At 53.7% G+C, this 19,774-nt stretch overlaps 8 protein-coding genes across 9 annotated transcripts; 4 read left to right on the top strand and 4 right to left on the bottom strand.

The window, feature by feature from the left end:
- The first annotated feature begins 107 nt into the window (after positions 1–107).
- Positions 108–3,222, top strand: NCU02808 (hypothetical protein). Its single transcript, XM_959371.2, has 2 exons — positions 108–2,565; positions 2,675–3,222. The coding sequence occupies exons 1-2, from the start codon at positions 715–717 to the stop codon at positions 2,870–2,872; spliced, it is 2,049 nt and encodes a 682-aa protein (XP_964464.1). The 5' UTR covers positions 108–714; the 3' UTR covers positions 2,873–3,222.
- A 590-nt stretch (positions 3,223–3,812) lies between these two features.
- On the bottom strand, positions 3,813–5,168 carry NCU02807. 2 transcript variants are annotated; one of them, XM_011394735.1, is made up of 4 exons: positions 4,977–5,168; positions 4,668–4,813; positions 4,439–4,570; positions 3,813–4,245 (listed from the first exon to the last, which is right to left on the bottom strand). In XM_011394735.1, exons 2-4 carry the CDS (start codon positions 4,781–4,783, stop codon positions 4,206–4,208), a joined length of 288 nt encoding a protein of 95 aa, XP_011393037.1. In that variant the 5' UTR covers positions 4,784–4,813; positions 4,977–5,168; the 3' UTR covers positions 3,813–4,205. The 2 variants fall into 2 exon arrangements, with proteins under 2 accessions (XP_011393037.1, XP_011393036.1); XM_011394734.1 differs by having other exon boundaries at positions 3,879–4,245; positions 4,668–5,005.
- Positions 5,169–7,206: 2,038 nt separating this feature from the next.
- Positions 7,207–9,700, top strand: nfh-2 (Neurospora fourteen-three-three homolog-2). Its single transcript, XM_959369.3, has 5 exons — positions 7,207–7,619; positions 8,215–8,295; positions 8,358–8,664; positions 8,721–9,033; positions 9,096–9,700. Exons 2-5 carry the CDS (start codon positions 8,235–8,237, stop codon positions 9,201–9,203), a joined length of 789 nt encoding a protein of 262 aa, XP_964462.1. The 5' UTR covers positions 7,207–7,619; positions 8,215–8,234; the 3' UTR covers positions 9,204–9,700.
- Positions 9,701–9,719: 19 nt separating this feature from the next.
- On the bottom strand, positions 9,720–10,995 carry NCU02805 (diphthamide biosynthesis protein 4). Its single transcript, XM_959368.2, has one exon. The coding sequence runs from the start codon at positions 10,667–10,669 to the stop codon at positions 10,010–10,012; it is 660 nt and encodes a 219-aa protein (XP_964461.1). The 5' UTR covers positions 10,670–10,995; the 3' UTR covers positions 9,720–10,009.
- A 92-nt stretch (positions 10,996–11,087) lies between these two features.
- NCU02804 (mitochondrial 60S ribosomal protein L25) lies at positions 11,088–12,093 on the bottom strand. The gene is made up of 3 exons (XM_959367.2): positions 11,507–12,093; positions 11,358–11,418; positions 11,088–11,296 (listed from the first exon to the last, which is right to left on the bottom strand). The coding sequence occupies exons 1-3, from the start codon at positions 11,899–11,901 to the stop codon at positions 11,261–11,263; spliced, it is 492 nt and encodes a 163-aa protein (XP_964460.1). The 5' UTR covers positions 11,902–12,093; the 3' UTR covers positions 11,088–11,260.
- Positions 12,094–12,274: 181 nt separating this feature from the next.
- On the top strand, positions 12,275–14,739 carry NCU02803 (pre-mRNA-splicing ATP-dependent RNA helicase prp-28). Its single transcript, XM_959366.2, has one exon. The coding sequence runs from the start codon at positions 12,407–12,409 to the stop codon at positions 14,591–14,593; it is 2,187 nt and encodes a 728-aa protein (XP_964459.1). The 5' UTR covers positions 12,275–12,406; the 3' UTR covers positions 14,594–14,739.
- An 854-nt stretch (positions 14,740–15,593) lies between these two features.
- On the top strand, positions 15,594–17,951 carry arg-13 (arginine-13). Its single transcript, XM_959365.2, has 2 exons — positions 15,594–16,430; positions 16,495–17,951. The coding sequence occupies exons 1-2, from the start codon at positions 16,281–16,283 to the stop codon at positions 17,434–17,436; spliced, it is 1,092 nt and encodes a 363-aa protein (XP_964458.1). The 5' UTR covers positions 15,594–16,280; the 3' UTR covers positions 17,437–17,951.
- On the bottom strand, positions 17,820–19,338 carry NCU02801 (translocator protein). The gene is made up of 2 exons (XM_959364.2): positions 18,762–19,338; positions 17,820–18,674 (listed from the first exon to the last, which is right to left on the bottom strand). The coding sequence occupies exons 1-2, from the start codon at positions 18,874–18,876 to the stop codon at positions 18,160–18,162; spliced, it is 630 nt and encodes a 209-aa protein (XP_964457.1). The 5' UTR covers positions 18,877–19,338; the 3' UTR covers positions 17,820–18,159.
- Between the last annotated feature and the right edge of the window lie 436 nt (positions 19,339–19,774).

The following is a 19,774-nucleotide window of genomic DNA, read 5'->3' on the forward strand; positions in this document are numbered from 1 at the left end:
CACTTCGCTTCAGTTTATGAGGCCCGCCCCGTCATTGCTCAAGTTCTCCGTCAGTTGTCGAACTGCCGTCAAGCCACATATTGATTGGCCGTGCACGCTTGGCACTTGCTAGTAAAATGTTAGACGGGGTAGGTGAGGTGAGGCTGACCACTTCACCTGGGGCTGACTCGTTGCAGTGGTGACTGGAGTGCTCCAATAAGCGGGAAATGCTTGGCCTTGTTGAGTGCGCGTCCGGGTCCCCAGAAGGGGAAAAGCCCAGGCGCGCTGCAGCACCTCCAAAAAAGTGGAAAGGCCTGTCGCGACGGACGGAACCTTGACAAACAGAGACCGAGAGACTGAGTGACGCTGCCACACTTTCTTTGCTTTCTCCAATCCACGCCCAAACGACGTCCACGTCCACTCCACCAAACGGATTCCGAACCGACGTCCAAAACTCGCGATCCGATAACCACGGCTGGACCATTGCATCACTTACTCAAAACCGAGATCGCGCCGATCTTCCTCTTCGCATTTCAACGAATCGTTGCTTGGGTTTCCGCGCGCTCCCTGTTGTTGTTGAGGTAACCGCAACAGCCTTGGGAAGTGGGACGCTGTTGTTGACTTTCTAGATTTTGGTTGACGACGACTACCCAACCACCAACGCCTCATCCATCCATCCAACCAACCAACCCCGAAACCTCGACATCATATCGTCAGCCTCACATAATCGCAATCATGTCATTCTTCGGTACACCAAGCTCCAGCGCGGCCTCGGGCCAACCAGCAACAACTGCTACATCCGGTGGTCTCTTCGGAGCCTCCTCCTTCGGCACCCCAGCAGCGAGCTCGACACAGCCAGCCGGTAGCTTGTTTGGCGCTAAGCCTACAGATGCCTCGAAACCTGGAGGACTATTCGGAGCCAATACCACCTCGACTACACCTTCGCTTTTCGGCTCTGCTTCCAACACTGCCGGAGGAGGCAGCACGACGCCTGGCGCAGGCTTGTTTGGAAACACCACTGCCAACACATCGACAACCCCCGCCGCTGGTGGCTCGAACTTGTTTGGTGGCGGGGCCAGCACCACACCCGCAACAGGAGCTCCTTCGGGAGGTCTGTTTGGAAACAATGCTTCTACTACTCCGGCTACCGGTGGTCTCTTCGGAGCTGGCGCCAACTCTCAGACGACGCCGGCTAAGACCTCGTTTGGACTAGGATCGACTACCCCAGCCGGTGCACCACCTGCTGCTGACGCTTCCAAGGCCGCGCCCTCTCTCTTTGGTGCTACCCAGCCTGCCTCTGGCAACCTCTTTGGAGGAGGAGGAGCCTCGAGTACCCCGACCACAACCCCTGCCCCCACCTCGGGAACAACACCATCTCTGTTCGGAGCGAAGCCAGCCGAGACCACCACCTCTGGCACCACTTCTGGTCTCTTTGGCGCCAAGCCAGCCGAGCCTGCGTCCAGCACAACTCCCGCGACGACAGCCACTTCCGGATCTACTCTCTTTGGCGCGAAGCCTGCGACCAGCGGTGGCAGCCTGTTTGGCGGAGCCTCGACAACCCCGGCTACGACATCGACCACGACCACCACAGCACCAGCAACTTCCGGCCTCTTTGGTGCCAACACAAGCAAGCCGGCCGAAGCCGCAAAGCCAGCTACGGGTGGTCTGTTCGGCGCCACTCCTGCTACCTCAGCTCCTGCCACCTCTACCACCACTGCTGCTTCCGGCAGTCTGTTCGGCGCCAACAAGGATGCTACCACTACCTCTACTGCCCCAGCATCAGGAGGCTTGTTTGGATCGACTACGCCTTCGACGACCACAACCACGGCGCCTGCTCCTTCGTCTTCGACCACAACTAGCGGCCTCTTCGGTGCGGCCACCACCAAGCCCGCCACTACCACAGCGGCCACCACCACTGCCGGTGGGAGCACCACCGCCACTGCTGGAACCACCAGCAGTCTCTTTGGAGGAGGAGCCAAGCCTGCGGACACCACCACCTCCAAAACCACCACCAACAACACCACTACTGCCGCCGGCACCACCAGCACCACCGGCAACCTCGCCTCCACGACCACCGGCCCCACTTCTACTCTCCCGCGGTTGAAGAACAAGACCATGGATGAAATCATCACCCGCTGGGCCACCGATCTCTCCAAGTACCAGAAGGAATTCAAGTCGCAAGCCGCCAAGGTGGCCGAATGGGACCGCCTCCTGGTCGAAAACGGCGAGAAGATCCAGAAGCTGTACACCAGCACGTACGAGGCCGAAAAGGCCAGCAACGAGATCGAGCGCCAGCTCTCGGGCGTCGAGTCGCAGCAGGACGAGCTGACCGCGTGGCTGGACCAGTACGAGGCACAGCTGGAGGAGTTGTTCAAGAAGCAGCAGCTTGGATCCGGCGGCGAGTCAAAGGCTGCTGGCGGTGTTGGCGACGGCTTGGGCCCCGATCAGGAGCGCGAGAGGACGTATAAGCTTGCCGAGAAGCTGACGGATAGGCTGGATGAGATGGGCAAGGATTTGGCCAAGATGATCAAGGAGATAAATGATATGACGGGCACGTTGAGCAAGGGGAGCAAGCCTGATGATCCGGTATGTTTTTCTCTCTCCCTTTTTTTTCTCCTCCTTTTTCTCTCCTTTTTCTCCATTTTTCCCTTATTTTATCCAATCACTAACGCACACGATAAACAAAACACAACAGCTCAGCCAAATCGTCCGTGTCCTCAACGGTCACCTTCACCAGCTTCAGTGGATCGACCAAAACGCCGCCGACCTCCAAGCCAAGGTGGCCGCTGCCCAAAAGGCTACCAGCGGCATGGGTGCCCACCAAGGCGTCAACGAGTCGGATGCCGCTCAGAGCTTTTACCGCTCGTACAGGGCCGGTGGTGTGAACAGGTGAAGGGAAAGGGAAGGGAAGGGAAGGGAAATAAATGGGCTTTGATGATGCTGTATTGTAGGAAGCTAAAGTAAAGTGAAGTATGAGTGAAAGAGAAAGAGAAAGAGGCTGAAGAATCGGATGGCGGCGAACTTGTCTGTGTGTGTGTGTGTGTGTTCAGTTTTGAGTACCCTACCTACCCTAGTTTGTTGGTTTGTTGGTTTGTTGGTTTGTTTTGTTAGTCTGTGAAAGACCATCATGGTATGATTTGAAACGTCTTGTATATGTATCGTGGCTGTGGATGGGGGGGGATCGATGATGTTAATTTACGTAGCTGAGATCTGTCTGTCTGTCTGGCTTTGGGATGGGTTAGGAGACAAGAAAAAAGGCTATGCTATGCTAGGCTGGGCTAGGCCACTTATTCTAGGTTGTGGAAGCAAAAATCAATAAACAAGATGGGTTCAAGGTAATGGCCACAGTCCAAAAAGGGGTTCATTACATCTGGAAGGGAGTTCATGTGTCTGTTTTTTTCGATATATTGTCTTCATATGATGTCGAGTGAATATCATACATATCGGACTGCCGAACTGTACATATAGGTACCGACTGCCAGGAGTTTCATTTTGAAAACCGAGACGTAGAGCATCATTGTTGTGACTCAGAACGTCGGTGGGTATCAGTGAAATTTCTTATAAGACGGACTTGAAGTTGTTAATACTTCAGTAAAGTACCGTCCCGTCTGCTTTCTTTTTCATGTTCCATGTAAGTGGCATTAAGATAATGAAGAGTCTTGAGTCTGGATCAAAGTAACTAGGTTTTGAAAAAAAAAATTAGTTACGGAACTACGTAGGCTGGCTTGCTTTCCTGATAACTTCATTACTCTTCAGCCGCATTATGAGATTCTGGTTCAAGGGCAAGCCGATGAACCCAATATCGCCCCTACTGCAGCACAGGAACTGTTCGACTCGTTTTGGACTTTCTCATAAGCTCGGTTCTGTCACGGTTTTGCTTTAGACACTTGTTCGTCCCATTGATGCAACTTGTGAGGTCCATAGGTCCCCCGGTCGTGATTTTGTGATCATCGATCATGGCTTTGCTCGCTATATTGCTACAAGGGGTAAGTTTGAGATATGTGTAAGATGACACTCATCCTCGGCGCGCCGTCCGTCCCCGTAGCCCAAGTCCCATCCTTTCTTAACCCCCCCAAATCCTTGGCCCCTTCTCATTTCATTGCATTCATACTGCGTAGGCGTAGTGGCGTGTGTAGCGATGGGACGTCGCGAGAGGGAATGATAATAAGCAGAGGAAGAAGAAAAAAAAATATGTTTATGGGTTGTTATTGTTGCTTGTTGTTCGTTTAGTTGCGCTCGCCGCCCTGCTCCCTGGTGATCTCGTCACTGTTTCTCGAATGTTAGTAACTGCCTTGTTTTTAGAACTTTCTTTTATTTGTGAAGGAGAATCGAGGCCCGGCTTCCTCTGATGATGGTGTGCGTAGCTGACTACGGCCCATATGATGCGCGCCCGGCCTGGTGTGTTTGTGGCGACTATGCGCCGGTGGTGGCTGTTGGCTGGCTGATGGGTCGTTCTTACATGTGATCAGAAAGAGTCTTGAGGTGCTTCTGCTGCTCGGCGAGCTTCTTCTTGAGCTCGAGGAGCTTCTCCTTCTCGCGCTGGCGGATAGCGAAATCCTCGTTGGCCTTCTCGCGGCGCTGGAAAGCGTCACTGGAATGGGAGGGTATGATGTCAGCGGGTTTGAACTAGTTGGAGTCGCCGCGTATCCACGTGCGCGTGCGAGGAACGCGGCGGAACAAAAACTCACCCTGGGCCGCCGGTCTTTGGGGGAGCACCAGTCTCACCGGCGAGAGCGCGGGAGGTGGTCGCAAACGCCCTGGAAACGGTAGGGCGAGCGAGCTTGGAGACGGTGGTGCGGAGCATCTTGATGGTTGGTTTGGTGGTTTGGTTGGACTAGAGTGACGTGGGTTAAGCTTTAGCGGATGGGGTCTCTTTTCTTAGGTTGGCGTGCCAGAAGACAGATTTGATGGGTGATTTGATTAAAAAGAGTTGAGTGTATGTATGGGAGAAGATGTGTTACAACAGTTGGACAGTCGCGGAAGTTGGTGTAAGCTACCTTTTTCTATTGAATCGTCGAGTTAGTTGTCAATGCGATTACGTTGTGTAGGCGATGGTGATCCAATTGCGTAGTGTACACTTGCTTGGGATGACCTGACGAAAACTGGAGACTGGAGTTCGGGGACGGGGATGGAGCTTCTCGGGTCCGCAGGGACGTCGAAGCTCGGTTCTGTTCTCCAGCGAATGTCGTCGCGGGTTGGGGGTTTGTACGTACCTTACCTTCCATACCGGGACAAGGCTCAAGGCTCGTGGCTTCTGGCGCCGACTTGCTCCGCCTGTCCGCTGACGGCTCGGCTGTGGCAGTCGCTGACAGTTGGCAGCTTTACCGCAATCGGGTTGGATCAGACAAACCTAGTTCTCGCCTGAGGCAGCAGTTTGTTGCGACGACACTCGACAGTGTTCTTTGCGCAAGCTTCCATGGCACGCTCAACCCCACTGCCCCGCCAAACCTAGCTCACCCCTCTTCCCACTTTCAGCTGTCTTGCTGGGAGGTAACGAATGACGCATCAGGGGCTGAGAGGGGGTCCGAAAGCAATCATGATCTGGAGTCAATCAATGCCCTGGAGTGAAAGACAACCACAAACGAAACTCCGTCGTGTGTCTTAGACCAAGTACCTAGTTTTGTCAACAAACGGCCCAGGGCAACAACTCCCCTGATTCAACTTGTCTCATTCAGTGATGTTGTGACTTTGATTGCAAGCACGCAAGAAGCAGGGCAACTTTGCAACCTGAACGCCACCACCTGCTGTGAACACACTCGGCAGTGAGATCTTGGTTGGCGCAAGCGGGCGGCTCTGTGGGTTTGCACAACCCAAACCCAACTTGGAGTCCCATTGAACCCTCCAGCCGTTCCAGCCCGAATTCTATATCATTCATTCAGAGTGTCTCTATGGGCGGCTTGCCCCTCCAGCCTTCTTGCATCATAGTATTGTACCAACTACCACGGCATGGATTTTGCCAAACTCCATGGAGCCGGAGATCATCGTGTTCCTGGCATTCGTGAAGGGCCTTGCGATTGAGCAAGGTCAGACAAGGGACCCTGGGTGGACTCCATCCTCTCAATCATAAATGCGGGCCCATCCCTGTCCATCGAGGTCTGGACAGCGACCTCACGGCGAGAGGGATGAAGCTCAGCTGATGCTATAGGAACGGTTACATCTGGAGGGCGACAACATGTAGGGCGAGACCCGAATGGTCTCTAGATGGCTTCAGCGTGATGGGTGTGAGCAGAAAGATCTCTTGAAATTGTAGAGATGATGCCAAAGCAAGAGTTGTAGACCGTGAGACCGATCCCGTTTGGCCAGGCGAGACAGGGTCTTGTTTAAGGACATAGGGGCTGGACACCAGGTGGAATCCGAGCGATTGGTTTGTTTACAGCAGTACATAGAGACTTGTAGCCGTGGAGAGAACTAAGCGCATGATCCAGATATGCCGGGCACTTTATGCCATAGAGACGGATGGATAGGAATTCATGGAACAACGGAATCTAGGTAGGGAGCGGCAACCAAGGTCCAATCGCTTCAATCATGGCATCCATCCGTTGCGTGTATGATTCCAGGTTGGCGGGATGAAAATAGGGCTGTTGAATAACACCACCAGGAGGAAGGGGCTGATGGTGGTGTTTGTGACTGCCACGACAGAGGGTTATCACTATCAGAGTTTTTCATTCAAGAAGCAACGTGGTGTCTCCTTTCGGCCTACCTATTTTATGATTCCGCCGTCGTTCGCTGCGTGGCACACCTATCCGGCAGGGCTGCCCAGCTGCTGTCTGGGTTGGTGGACAAACAGGGAGCGGGCTGGGCTGGCTGGGCTCGTATGTACTTTGTGTGGGAGTATCAGGCTTGGGAGTGAGTGCAAGCACCTGCACAGAGGTACACAGTATTGGAAGGTAGGTAGGTAGTGTAGAGATGCTGATGGAATGGAAGCGACGAGAGCCATCACCTGGTCCGGGCCCGTCTGCGATTATACCTCTACCTTTGTGATAGAGGTAGTAACTGGACTGAACCTACGTGAGTGCCAGCCCAGTGACGTGACGTACCTCTAGGTCTGGAGGTACTACCTCTGGTGTAGGTTGCCCGGCCAAAGTGAAGCTGCAATCCAAAGGGAATCCCGTCCCCAACCTCAAAGGCAGCAGACGGGAGCCCAGATGGTGTCACGTGTTGGTGGTACTTCCCTTCAGTTCCCCATTCACTCCTGTCCCTACCTCTACGCAGTACCTCTACGCAGTACCTCTACACTAGAGGCCCGTACACTACCATCATAGGCCGCAGTGGGTGAAGCAGAGGGGGGAGCGAGTGCAGGCAGGCCGCCGCCCCCATAGGTACTAGCACCGATCAGAACCCAAAACAGGCGGAGGCGTGGCCGTGCAAGCCTCGCTCGCCCCGGCGGGTTCCTCTCACTTCCACTCACTCCCCTCCAGTGTCAGGTCGCACTCACTCTCCCCTTCCCTGCCCGCCTTAATGCACCCCCTTCCCTCATTTCCAACTCTGCATTCCCAAAACCACTCTGCCTGTCCATTTCCTGCTTCTTTTTCCCCAACGACCAAGCGAAATCCACTTCTTCACCACCAAAGCCTCTGCTGATTGTCGCCTTTGCGAATCTACAACCAACCGCCTTACCGTCTACTCTAATATCTAACCAGGTATGTACCATCATGGCTTCTTGTAGACAGACAGACACACTGCCTCTCCGCTTCCTCCCTCTCCCTGCACCGTCGGCCATGGGCATCATCATCATCATCATCATCATCATCAGCTGCACACGCACTTCCGCTACCCGCTGCTCCTCTCGTCCACCGCCCGCTGTCGTCATCGCGATGCGACAACGCCATATCTTTGTCGCCATGGACGGCGGCCGCAGCACTCATCGCATCCGAGCTTTGACTTGACGGGAGCCGCTTCAAAGACGGCCGTTCAGGAGGTGTGCTGCCCAGCCTGCTGCGCGCATACCCCCTACCTACCGTTGGCGGCAAGTCTACTTCGACATTCGATCGACACACCGCGGGACTCACAACATCAAAACACAAAGCGACTTTTACTTTGGCTTCACCGTGTCGGTCGGCAACCAAGGGCTTCTTTCGTCGCAGCGCGCATTGCTGTTGTGCCTTACACCTCCTTTTCGCTGTCCCGCGTTGATATCTACCCCGCCATTTCGGTCACCCGCGTCCTCACATTGGCCCGCCCCTTTATCACACCACCACGCCTGATAATTTCACCCGCTAACACACGACATCTCAGAACTTCACAACACCGCCAAAATGGGCCACGAGGATGCTGTTTACCTTGCCAAGCTCGCCGAGCAGGCCGAGCGCTACGAGGGTACGTTAAATCAATCAATGCCCGATGCCGACCGACATAGACTGATAAGTTCCGCCGTGCAGAGATGGTCGAGAACATGAAGATCGTCGCTTCTGAGGACCGTGATCTCACCGTTGAGGAGCGCAACCTCCTTTCCGTCGCCTACAAGAACGTCATCGGTGCCCGCCGTGCCTCGTGGAGAATCGTCACCTCTATCGAGCAGAAGGAGGAGTCCAAGGGCAACTCTACCCAGGTCAGCCTCATCAAGGAGTACCGCCAGAAGATTGAGAGCGAGCTTGCCAAGATCTGCGAGGACATCCTCTCCGTTCTTGACCAGCACCTCATTCCTTCCGCCACCACTGGCGAGTCCAAGGTCTTCTACCACAAGATGTAAGCGTACAACGCCCCGAGTCGCTTACCTTGCCGCTCTCTAACCCCCGTAACAGGAAGGGTGACTACCACCGTTACCTCGCCGAGTTCGCCGTTGGTGACAAGCGCAAGGACTCCGCCGACAAGTCGCTCGACGCCTACAAGAACGCTACCGACGTTGCCCAGACCGAGCTTCCTCCCACTCACCCCATCCGCCTCGGCCTTGCCCTCAACTTCTCCGTCTTCTACTACGAGATTCTCAACGCTCCTGACCAGGCTTGCCACCTCGCCAAGCAGGCCTTCGATGACGCTATTGCCGAGCTCGACACATTGAGTGAGGAGAGCTACAAGGACTCCACTCTCATCATGCAGCTCCTCCGCGACAACCTTGTGAGTACACTCGAGGAGGTTGGATTCGGTTGAACGGCGCTGACTCTTTTTTTTTCCCACAGACTCTCTGGACCTCTTCCGAGGCCGAGGCGCCCGCCGCTCAGGGTGAGGCTGCCCCCGAAGAGCCCAAGGCTGACGCCCCTGCGGCGGAGGAGCCCAAGGCCGAGTAAAGAGGTGGCGGATACGTTTCCTTTTTAGTCTCATGATGTGATAATTCCCTGGCAGAAATCTTGGCAAGTCCACGGTGGAAATGGTGTCTTTGGAGTGTCGGAATGGAGATCCCCCAAATACTTTTGCATGTTTTACGCAGATACACAACACAGCAATTCAAGAATAAGTGGACGATTCCCCCAATATGAAAGAGGATTAGAAGGTGGCAGAGCAGAGCACCTTGGAGGTTTTCCTTTTTTTGTCTCGGTATCGTCTTGTCTTTTAGACTAGTACGCTGGGCAGTCGTGACCACAACACAAACCCAAAATCTACCCCCTTTTTTCGAGCAAGATCTCGAGCAGACACTTTTAGCTTCCCACAGCATCGCTGGGCGTGCCAGTCAAGAACCAGGCCCGATGAGTAACAGGCATAGGTAGGAATATTCTACATGTAGGGGAGAAGATTAGTTCAGGCATTTCATTGCCGACTCAAAACAACATTGCGACACAATGTTTTCAGGCTAATATACCTACCAAGTGATTTTCGTTTATGCCTCCACCTTCCTCAAACTAAGCTAGTGATTCCGAAAGTCGTCCTGGTACCCGGGTATTTTTCTGAGTGACCATAGCAACATATTCCTGCCAGATTCTGACCCATCACTCACAGATGGCCGTCTCCCTCAAGATCACCACCACCACAACCCCTCTACTTTTCGTTGATCCCATTGATCCGATCCAGCCCACTCACCTCCTTCTTCTGTTCCCGATTGACCACTTATATACCCACAGCAAGTCTTCCTAATAGCCATGATGATGATGCCTCCCCACTACCTCTTCCTCTTCTCTTCCTCATACCCATCCCCATCCCCATTCTCCTCCTTCTCCTCCTCCTCCTCCTCATCATCCTCAGCAACCACATAACAAACCCGCAACCAAATCGTACAATCCGCGCACTGAACCAACACCTCCCCCAAGTCGGCATTCTCTTCCAGGTCTTCTTCCGTTAGGGCGAAGCCCCGCTCGTTGCCGCACCGGCAGGGGCGGTACCATGTGTCTTTTTCATTACGACTAATACCAGCGGAGGACGAGGTCTCGTGTGGTACGAAAACCATGTCGTCTAGGTCGATGGTGTCGATGCCTGTTTGGAAGTCGTCGTCTTCTTCTTTCCTAGTAGTAGTGAAGCAAGAAGAAGAAGAAGATGAAGAAGAGCGAAGGGCGGCGTCGTATTGGGTCCGTAGAGTGGGGGAGGAGAGGGTGGTGTATGCGAGGGAGATTTGGTCGATTGTGTAGCGTGTTTTTGGGGGGTGATGTCCTTTGGGGTGGCTGTTGGAGTGGCTGTTGGAGGTAGAGGAGGAGAAGTTAGAGGAAGACTTGTCGGGGTGGTGGGTGAGGAGGGCGCGGCGGTAGGCTTGTTTGATCGAGGCGGGGGTGAGGTCGGAGGTGGTGGGTGAGAGGGAGAGGATTTCGTAGAAGGTTGGTTGGGACATCTTGGATGTGTTGGTGGTTTTGCGGTTTGGTGTTCAATGTGGTGTTTGGTAGTGCGGCCCCGGGTATAAAATGGTATGGTTGTGAGACCGGTTTGGTGTTGAAATGTATCGACGTGTAAGTGGTGAAAGGTTGGTGGTTTGCGTCGAGCAGCTTTCGAGAGAAAAGTTTGTATCCCGCAATCACGTGTCTCTTTGCGCTCGCTGCCCTTGTTATGTTGCTGTATACAGTAGGAAATGTGAATAGGCAAAAAAAAGAGGATGTGTGATGTGTCGGTTCTCACGTGGTGGTTTGAGTCTTAGTTGTGTGCCTGGTATCGTGAAGTGAGTTGTTCAGAGAAACAAATTCGGGGGGGAAATTTTACTGCACCGTTAGACACATTACCTCGTCTCGGCCTCCAACCACAGTGGGGAACTCCGTCTTATAAGACGCCAGAGGACGTTCAGTCAACAACCGGGAAACAGAACCACATTGATGGCAATCCCCTTCCAAATGGCTTGAAATTTGTTGTACATTGTTGGTGATGATACAGTCTATGGACATGGCAGTGACTCTCGTTGTAATCTTCCCGACAAGCGACAACAACCGATCGCTTATTTGGGGAACTTGGTCCAGTTCCTCTTGCCGACCTGTAGCGAAGCCCATGGTTAACAAGAGTGCAAACCGCAAGAGTTTGGGCGCAATCCTTACCTTTTTCCATTCCCGGATAAGGTCGGGCATAGCCAGCATGGCCTCTCTCCTCTTCTCCATCCTGTGTGCGAAATCCACCGTCAGCAAACCACCACTTCCTCCCAACCAGCAGCAGCAGCAGCAGCAGCAGCCGAGGATCGACAACGTACTTGGCAACCAGTGTCCTTTCGTGCTTGTGACCCTTGACCTTCTCTCCAACACCGGTACCCTTGACACGGAGACCGAGCTCGACTCTCTTCCGTAGCTTCTCCTCGTTGAGCTTGCGGGTGAAGGGCAGCAGCTCCTCGACGCCGTGTTCCTGGGCCAGCTTGACGAGCTCGGCCTGTCGCCTGAGCGAGTACTTGGGGTTGTGCCACTTTCCGGTGATTGGGTGCTTGGTGGGCATGAACGGGTTCGGGCTCTCCTCCTGGTAGGGCGTCTTGTGCGTCTCGGGGTCGGCGCCGGCGGGCAGGATCGAGGCCGGCGGGTACCGGGCCAAGAAGGTGCGCAACCGCGGTGGGAGCGAAAGCGCCAGCTGGACGTGCTGCTTCACCGTGGCCGCCATGGTGAAGATGTCGATCGACCGGCCTGCTGGCGGTACTGTGTCGGTCGAGGTGGGGGGGGGGGTTGTTTGTTTGTTTGTTTTTGTCGTAGGTGACAGGGTCCGGATTGCTCGAACGAACCGGAACGGGGAACTTTGCGATCAATCGGCCGCCGACGGGACCCCAACTGCGAAAAAGTTCCAGGTCGCGAAACGGTACATAGCGACAGCCGGAAGTTACACTTTGAGCCCTAACCCGACCTCTTTAACCCCCCGCGTAAGGCGGGGCATGTGGAGACCCTTGAACAGGCACGACAGGGATCACCGACCTTGAACCGTGACATAACTTTTGGGCGGGTCGAGAACTGTGCTGCACCGCTGCTGCACCCCAGAACCACCCAAGTTCGCCATAACAACAACCCCATTCCGGAACCCAGCACTGCTTGGAAATCAACACGTTTATTGTCAACACTGTCGCCTCCGACCAGTCTCTTCCTTCGATTCATCACCAACTCCATACACTACCACGATGAGCACGACATCAAGACGGGAACCCCCAGACCTGGCAGCACTGCTGCGCAAGAAGAAGGAGGAAGAAGCCGCCGCCGCGAAACCAAGATTCATCCCCAAAAAGGAACGAGAGAGGCTAGAAGCCGAGAAAAAGGCAAAGGAAGAAGAGGAACGCAAGCGCAAGGAAGAAGCCAAGCCTCAACCAAATGGAACAAATCATAACGGCAACCGCATGGACGGTATCCAGAGTCATCACAACCACAACCCTCAACGAAACATCCCAACCGGACCCAAGGCGATGCGGTACGACGATGACCGGGGACCCAACGGCATGAGCAACGGTCGGGACTACAGAGACAATCGCGACAACAGAGATAACCGAGACAGAAACCAACGGGGCGCAAAACGCGGCGCACCCAACGATGACGAAGAGAAGCGAGCCAAGATGGAGAGGAACGACGAGGCAGAGCTGCGCGCCCGCTACATGGGTCCAGTAGTAAATCAGTCCACATTCTCGGCCAAGAAGAAGAGGAGGAGGACGGCAGCGAACAAGTTCAACTTTGACTGGGATGCCGATGACGACACTAGCCGACCCTTCGACCCCATCTACGCAGAGCGTCAAGAGCCTCTGGTCCGACTTGGTGGTTACGAGATGACGGAAGAGATGGTGATGCGGAAGGCCGAAGCCATCCGTCGTGGCGATCCCGAGACGGGCGAGGAGCGCGCCAGGCAATACCTGGAACAACACAGACGGATCAAGGAGATGGAACAGCGCAAGAACCTGGGCAAGCACTGGTCCGAGAAGAAGCTGGAGGACATGAAGGAGCGCGATTGGCGTATCTTCAAGGAAAACTTTGGCATTGCCACCAAGGGCGGTGCCATTCCCAACCCTATGCGCAGTTGGGAAGAGTCCACGCTGCCTAGGCGTCTGCTCGACATTGTCAAGAACGTGGGTTACGACGAGCCGACGCCGATTCAGAGAGCTGCCATTCCCATTGCCCTTCAAGCACGCGACTTGATCGGTGTGGCCGTGACGGGTTCCGGTAAAACTGCAGCTTTCTTGCTGCCTCTGCTGGTTTACATCTCCGAACTACCACCCCTGACCGAGTACAACAAGAACGACGGTCCATATGCCCTGATTCTGGCGCCAACAAGAGAACTGGTGCAACAGATTGAGAGCGAGGCCAAGAAGTTTGCTACACCTCTCGGATTTACAGTCGTCAGTATTGTGGGTGGTCACTCGCTCGAAGAGCAGGCGTTTGCTCTACGGAACGGTGCCGAGATTATTGTCGCCACACCTGGTCGTCTCGTGGACTGCCTTGAAAGACGTTTGCTCGTCTTCTCTCAGTGCTGCTACACAATCATGGATGAAGCCGATCGTATGATTGACCAAGGTTTCGAGGAGCCGCTTACCAAGATCTTGGATGCCATGCCGGTAACCAACGAAAAGCCAGATACAGACGATGCGGAGAATCCACAACTGATGAGCCGGTACGTGGACGGCAAAGATCGATACAGACAGACTATGATGTACACAGCTACCATGCCTCCGATCGTGGAGCGCATCGCCAAGAAATACCTACGTCGTCCAGCCATCGTCACCATTGGTAACGCAGGCGAAGCCGTCGACACGGTCGAGCAGCGCGTCGAGTTCGTATCCGGCGAAGACAAGCGCAAGAAGCGTCTGCAGGAGATCCTCAACTCGGGGCAGTTCAAGCCGCCCATTATTGTCTTTGTCAACATCAAGCGCAACTGCGACATGGTTGCGCGCGACATCAAGGGCATGGGCTACTCGGCGGTTACTCTGCACGGTTCCAAGACACAAGAGCAGCGTGAGGCGGCGCTGGCGTCGCTGCGGAACGGGCAGACAGACATCCTGGTAGCCACCGACTTGGCGGGTCGTGGTATCGATGTGCCCGACGTCTCGCTGGTTGTCAACTTCAACATGGCTACCAACATCGAATCCTACACGCATCGTATCGGTCGTACGGGTCGTGCGGGCAAGAGTGGTGTGGCTATTACTTTCTTGGGTCCGGAGGATAACGATGTGTTGTATGACTTGAGGCAGATCATCTCCAAGTCGTCCATCTCCAAGGTGCCGGATGAGCTCAGGAGACACGAGGCTGCTCAGAATAAGCCGCAGAAGGGACAGAAGAAGTTGGAGGAGAGCAATGGGTATAGCGGGAAGGGCGGGTCATGGAACTAGTGTAGTATATCACACTACTTAGTTGAATGTTCTCATAATGTTACTATATGCATATCATTACTTGACTGGTTGAGAGAAGACGTCAACAGCATGGGATGGGTAAGGTGGATGGTTTGAGGGATTTAATGTGATACGTATTCATCTTTCTCCACGAAGCAATTGCGGACCCAGCCGCGTGTGCACTTGCACATGAAGAGACGGTGAGAACCAAGGGAGAAGCCTGGAGAGGAGTTGGTTGAGGTTACTTACAGTGGAGATGGTTTTTTTTTTTTTTTCAAAAATTATCAGATCATCAGATAATGTCGCCAAGCATCATCGGTGTGGGTCACATGCTTGTAGCCCCGGGCCCTCCGCTACACAGTACAGCACCAGCCCGGCCCCCGTTCTGGCGCTTGAATCCCGCTTGAAATGGGCGAAACTGGTAAAGACTCACTGGGTCTTGGGCCCTGCAACGCGACTGCTCCTGGACTCGAAACCGCGCCAAGTTTCCGTTTCTCGGACGGATTTCTTTGACCAAATTTTTGTCCACAAAATCCACTTCTTCTCGACGTTTCACTGTGGGACGGGGGCCCTGTCCTGTCCTGTCGTTCGCTGAGTGCCGCTGCGGGCTGAGAGTGCCTGCTGTAGTGTAACTACTCACGGAAATTTCCGATGATCGGTTTCCATCGACACACCCAAGTGGAAGGTTTGTGAGTGATGACTTCTCTCTGCCCTGTCTCTTCATGGAGTTGCACCCCGGGCAATGTTTCCTTTTTGTTCAAATCGGGTTACAAGGGCATTGTGGGTAACACATACACTGCCTCGATCTGTCTACTTGGTATAACTGAGGGTTTTTGTACCCTTGATACTTTTTTTTTTGTTCTAGTGTTGGTGATGGTGGGAAAATTTGTCAATCACAGGGCGCATACTCCAAAAAATAATGGATGAAGTATGATTTCAGAACTCGACAAGAGCACATGTCATTTAACCACTTTGAGGCACTTTGCTCACACCAACGACCCGGCTCTGCTCCGCTCTTGGTCTTGCGTTGTTCGGAAGGAATCTTTACCCTACCCGTGGACCCAAATAAGGTTGGCTTTACGTATTCCTTATCATCAGTGGTGATCCCTGAAATAGTGTAGTGTAGTCCCCAAGTCTGAGAACGGCGACCCCGAGGATTCACAAGGAAGAGTACGGACCCTCATCCAAACCGAACCCGGCCTTCTCACTACCACTTTTGTCCCATAAACCTTCACCTGCAACACTTTTTTTTTTGTCCTCCCCTTGCTTCATTTTGAGCAATCATAGACTTTTTTTGTTCGTTTCTTCTTATTTTCCTCTTTCCAGGTTTCTTTCCTGGAACAACAACGACTGTCGACTCCAAAGCATCCTGACCCCTCATATAGATCACGAGTCAAGAAGAAGTGAAGACATCTCGGCATCTCTTCATCAGTCACACAGGCGCATCGCGCATCACACACCGTCAACGACCTCTGTGCCGTCTCACGGGAGTCGACAGATCGCAAATTCGCAAAACGCCTCCTTGGGCGCAAACTGCATAGCATCTTGATAACCGGCTAACTTCCCACGTCGTTTGCAACGAGGGGATTGGTCAGGTCTCATCACGCCTCTCTCTCTCTCTTCAACCTCAACTTTTTTTTTCTCTCTTTCTCCCTAATCACAGGCTTCATAGCCCACATCATCAAAAATGGACTCCGTACCAGCCCAGACGCACCAGGGCTTCAAGGAAGCGGGTGCTGCTTCTGCCTCTCACCTCACAACAACCACTTCTCTACCGACCAAGGTTGAGTCACGGACAGCAGTGATGGAGGCTCTGGAGGATATCGTCTACGGATCTGTACGTTCACTCACCAACAACATCCACAACCTTTCAAACCTGTCACTTACTCACCTAAGCATAGGCCGCCGGTATCGTAGGCAAATACATCGAATACCCCTTCGACACGGTCAAAGTCCGCCTGCAATCCCAACCCGACCACCTTCCCCTGCGGTACACGGGACCCCTCGACTGCTTCCGCCAATCCATCCGCGCCGACGGCTTCCTCGGTCTGTACCGTGGCATCTCGGCCCCGCTCGTCGGCGCTGCCCTCGAGAACTCGTCCCTCTTCTTCTTTGAGCGCATCGGCCGCAGTCTTTTGTACTCATCCGGCTTCGCCCCGCGCGACTCGGAGCTCTCTTTGTCCGCCCTCTGGTTCACCGGCGGCTTTTCCGGCGCTTTTACCAGCCTCATCCTCACGCCCGTGGAGCTAGTCAAATGCAAGATCCAAGTCCCTGATGAACCTGGCGGAGCAGGAGCACGACAGCGGCAGCTGAAGCCGATCCCCGTGATCAAGGAGATCTTTCGGCATGAAGGACTACGTGGGTTCTGGCATGGGCAGCTCGGCACGCTGATTCGCGAAGCGGGCGGTTGCGCGGCCTGGTTCGGGTCCAAGGAGACCACGTCCAAGTGGTTCCGGGGGAGGAACGAGCGGGCGCTGCTGAAGCGCGGTGCGAGCCAGGAGGAGGTGGTGGCGAGTAGGGAACGGCCGCTGCCGCTGTGGCAGCAGGCGATTGCGGGGGCGTCGGCGGGCATGAGCTATAATTTCTTGTTTTTCCCGGCTGATACGGTCAAGAGCCGGATGCAGACGAGCCCGATTGGTGGTGGTGGGGATAATGGAGGAAAAGGAGCAGCGACGATGATGCCCAAGAAGAGTTTTGGCGAGGAGGCGAGGGCGTTGTGGAAGCAGGCGGGCATCAAGGGGTTTTATAGGGGGTGCGGGATCACGGTGTTGAGGAGCGCGCCGAGCTCGGCCTTCATCTTTATGGTGTATGATGGGTTGAAGAAGTATTTTCCTATGGCTTGAGGGAGGGGAGGGGTCATACATTCTCATTAGAGGGGAAGGAAAATAAAGCAATAAGGGGCATGAGATCAAAAGGGGTCCGTCTATGTTTGGTTGGTTTTTGGGCGGGAGGAGAGGGAAGGATCTAGAGAGCATAAGGAAGATGGTTGGTAAACTATGGGAAGGGAAGACGAAGAAGAGGAGAAAGAGGGGGGGAAGGGAGGAAAACGGTCGGCGGCGCAAAGTTTATAGATGGGGTTGGTTGGAACTGGAGCGTTTGCATCTGTTTTTACAAACACATCGTTTCATTTCAAGGAGGATTGATGATACCAAAGATACTACGTAGGAAGAGGAAACAAAAAGGAAGGAATGTGGCTAAAGAGGGACGGGACATAGCCAGCCAGAAATCTCAAGAACGTTCAGTTCAGGTGCATCGATAGAAGGAGGAGGCCTTTGGGTAGACTAAGTTGCTTGCATATACAATAACAACTGGTTTAGAGCAACTCAAGCCGAAATACCTTGCAATTAGTACCTTGAGCTCAACTTATGTTGTGTATTGTTTTCCGTTTCCCCCAGTGCAATCCAAACCAAAACAGCTTTTCTTTCTTCTCTCCTTCAAATAGGTACCTAGGTAAGTAATCCCAAGCCACTAATCAGCCAATTAATCAACTCGCTTGCTCGCTTGCTTGCATTGCTCTCTTCAGTTCCCACCCACCCTTTTTTTTACAAACCCTTCTTCCCACCATCTCACAACCCCTTCTCCCCCTTCCTCTTCTGCTGCTCCTCCTCCCCCTTCCTAATCCTCTCCTCGCTAAAATCCCACTCATTCAAATACCCACTCCCCGCACTCAAATACGTCGCAAACCCCAACCAGCACACGTACGGCACCATCAACCAGCCCGCCACCGCGTCAATCTGCGTTCCCCACGTCCAGGCCAAGTAGGCATTGATCCCCACCAAAGCGGCGCAGTCGAGGGTAGCGAGGATGGGACGACGCAGACCGAAGAAGAGGGGCATCCAGATTAAGTTCAGGCCGAGTTGGATAGTGTACAAGGTAGCGGTGTGGTAGGTGGTGGGCACGACGGATGGGTTGCTAAGAAGGAGGGAGGGAGAGGAGGAAGAAGAAGTGCCGAAAAGGTAGGCGCGGTGGGCGGCGTAGCCCATGGTGCCGTAGAGGAGGGTCCAGACGGGGCCGAAGACGGAGGAGGGCGGGCGGAGGGGGGGTTGCCGGAGGGAGTGGTATTGGCGTTTTTGGTCGGAGACTTTTTGTCAAGTGTTAGTGTGAATACAAAAGGAGAGGGAGGGGGGGAATAATGTGAAGAGGGAAAGTAGAGAAGGGCGTTAAGTACCAAAGCCTGTGCCGAAGCCTACCGCTGTTCCGAGAGCTACGGGGAGGAGGATGGAGGCTGGTGCTGAGGTGAAGATGGAGGAGGGGAGGGTGAGCTGGGGGATGTAGCTCGTCATTTTGGCGGTTTTGTGGTTGTAAGCAGTGTTGATATGTTTCGTTCTATTCTGATATATGTTTTGTTTTGTTCTGGATATGTTTTGTTATGTTTCGGATAGGCTGTTTGGTCAAGTTGACCAGAGAAACCAGAGAAAAGGACGGGCCTTAATTTGGGGACAGATTCTATAGGCGTCTGATATATGAAATGAGAAAGAGGGCTGGAATGGAAGCCTCGGCTAGTACTGGTGGTGGTAGTGTTCACCTCATGTATAAGTCGGATGACTGACTATAAGTACCGTAATGACGACATGGCCAGGTTTGGAAACTAACGAAGTTCAGGGTCTGTATTGCTAACACTGTGCCTGCTTGAGAGCGGAAAGGGGTTCACCGGCGTTGAAGTAAATATCTCCGTGGCATCATTGCTACTGTACTAACTCTGTTTCTGTGTTTACTTTGCTGTTTGGAGGGAGATTGCAACCTTGGCGGTACAAACTTTTTGCCAGATCATTCGTTGAATGCTCGATGTACTTGCCAGATGACTGGTCCCTTGGATCGCGACATGTCACTTCACTACCCCTCTTGTGGACATCGCTTAGGAAAGTCCAGTCTCCGCGTTTTGGCACTTTGAACGAACCGAGGTAAAAAGGAACAATAACGGGCACTGAGAAGGAAAAAGGGTACAGAGCTTCGAATGTTCTGTGTTATGGAATAAGTAGAGGGCTGCCCATGTGGTTACAAGGCCGATCGATCATTGCTGGTGATTTGGTGAAACAAGGACAGTGTCAGCAGAAGTCGTTTGGTTCCTCTTCCTCCCCCGTTGGACAATGGATGGAAAGTGGAGGTTACACGTGACTCGGCTGGCCAGCCGGTTGTTGGCTAGCGGCAAGTGGATCAAAGAATGGAAGAGGTGCCCGTGGA

Source organism: Neurospora crassa, linkage group I (assembly GCF_000182925.2).
Source record: "Neurospora crassa OR74A linkage group I, whole genome shotgun sequence".
In the NCBI taxonomy this organism is placed as follows: Eukaryota; Fungi; Ascomycota; class Sordariomycetes; order Sordariales; family Sordariaceae; genus Neurospora; species Neurospora crassa.

What these genes read in the sequence shown, in the direction of transcription:
- arg-13 (XM_959365.2), top strand. Translation starts at nt 16,281, where the DNA reads ATGGACTCCGTACCAGCCCAGACGCACCAGGGCTTCAAGGAAGCGGGT. An exon ending in AGGATATCGTCTACGGATCT is followed by an intron (nt 16,431 to 16,494) that starts GTACGTTCACTC and finishes ACCTAAGCATAG; the next exon opens with GCCGCCGGTATCGTAGGCAA.
- NCU02804 (XM_959367.2), bottom strand. Translation starts at nt 11,901, where the DNA reads ATGGCGGCCACGGTGAAGCAGCACGTCCAGCTGGCGCTTTCGCTCCCA. An exon ending in GAAAGGACACTGGTTGCCAA is followed by an intron (nt 11,419 to 11,506) that starts GTACGTTGTCGA and finishes TTTCGCACACAG; the next exon opens with GATGGAGAAGAGGAGAGAGG. An exon ending in TTATCCGGGAATGGAAAAAG is followed by an intron (nt 11,297 to 11,357) that starts GTAAGGATTGCG and finishes GCTTCGCTACAG; the next exon opens with GTCGGCAAGAGGAACTGGAC.
- NCU02803 (XM_959366.2), top strand. Translation starts at nt 12,407, where the DNA reads ATGAGCACGACATCAAGACGGGAACCCCCAGACCTGGCAGCACTGCTG.
- NCU02808 (XM_959371.2), top strand. Translation starts at nt 715, where the DNA reads ATGTCATTCTTCGGTACACCAAGCTCCAGCGCGGCCTCGGGCCAACCA. An exon ending in GGAGCAAGCCTGATGATCCG is followed by an intron (nt 2,566 to 2,674) that starts GTATGTTTTTCT and finishes AAAACACAACAG; the next exon opens with CTCAGCCAAATCGTCCGTGT.
- NCU02801 (XM_959364.2), bottom strand. Translation starts at nt 18,876, where the DNA reads ATGACGAGCTACATCCCCCAGCTCACCCTCCCCTCCTCCATCTTCACC. An exon ending in AGGCTTCGGCACAGGCTTTG is followed by an intron (nt 18,675 to 18,761) that starts GTACTTAACGCC and finishes CTTGACAAAAAG; the next exon opens with TCTCCGACCAAAAACGCCAA.
- NCU02807 (XM_011394735.1), bottom strand. Translation starts at nt 4,783, where the DNA reads ATGCTCCGCACCACCGTCTCCAAGCTCGCTCGCCCTACCGTTTCCAGG. An exon ending in CCAAAGACCGGCGGCCCAGG is followed by an intron (nt 4,571 to 4,667) that starts GTGAGTTTTTGT and finishes CTCCCATTCCAG; the next exon opens with TGACGCTTTCCAGCGCCGCG. An exon ending in AAGACTCTTTCTGATCACAT is followed by an intron (nt 4,246 to 4,438) that starts GTAAGAACGACC and finishes TTCGAGAAACAG; the next exon opens with TGACGAGATCACCAGGGAGC.
- NCU02805 (XM_959368.2), bottom strand. Translation starts at nt 10,669, where the DNA reads ATGTCCCAACCAACCTTCTACGAAATCCTCTCCCTCTCACCCACCACC.
- nfh-2 (XM_959369.3), top strand. Translation starts at nt 8,235, where the DNA reads ATGGGCCACGAGGATGCTGTTTACCTTGCCAAGCTCGCCGAGCAGGCC. An exon ending in AAGGTCTTCTACCACAAGAT is followed by an intron (nt 8,665 to 8,720) that starts GTAAGCGTACAA and finishes CCCCCGTAACAG; the next exon opens with GAAGGGTGACTACCACCGTT. An exon ending in AGCTCCTCCGCGACAACCTT is followed by an intron (nt 9,034 to 9,095) that starts GTGAGTACACTC and finishes TTTTTCCCACAG; the next exon opens with ACTCTCTGGACCTCTTCCGA.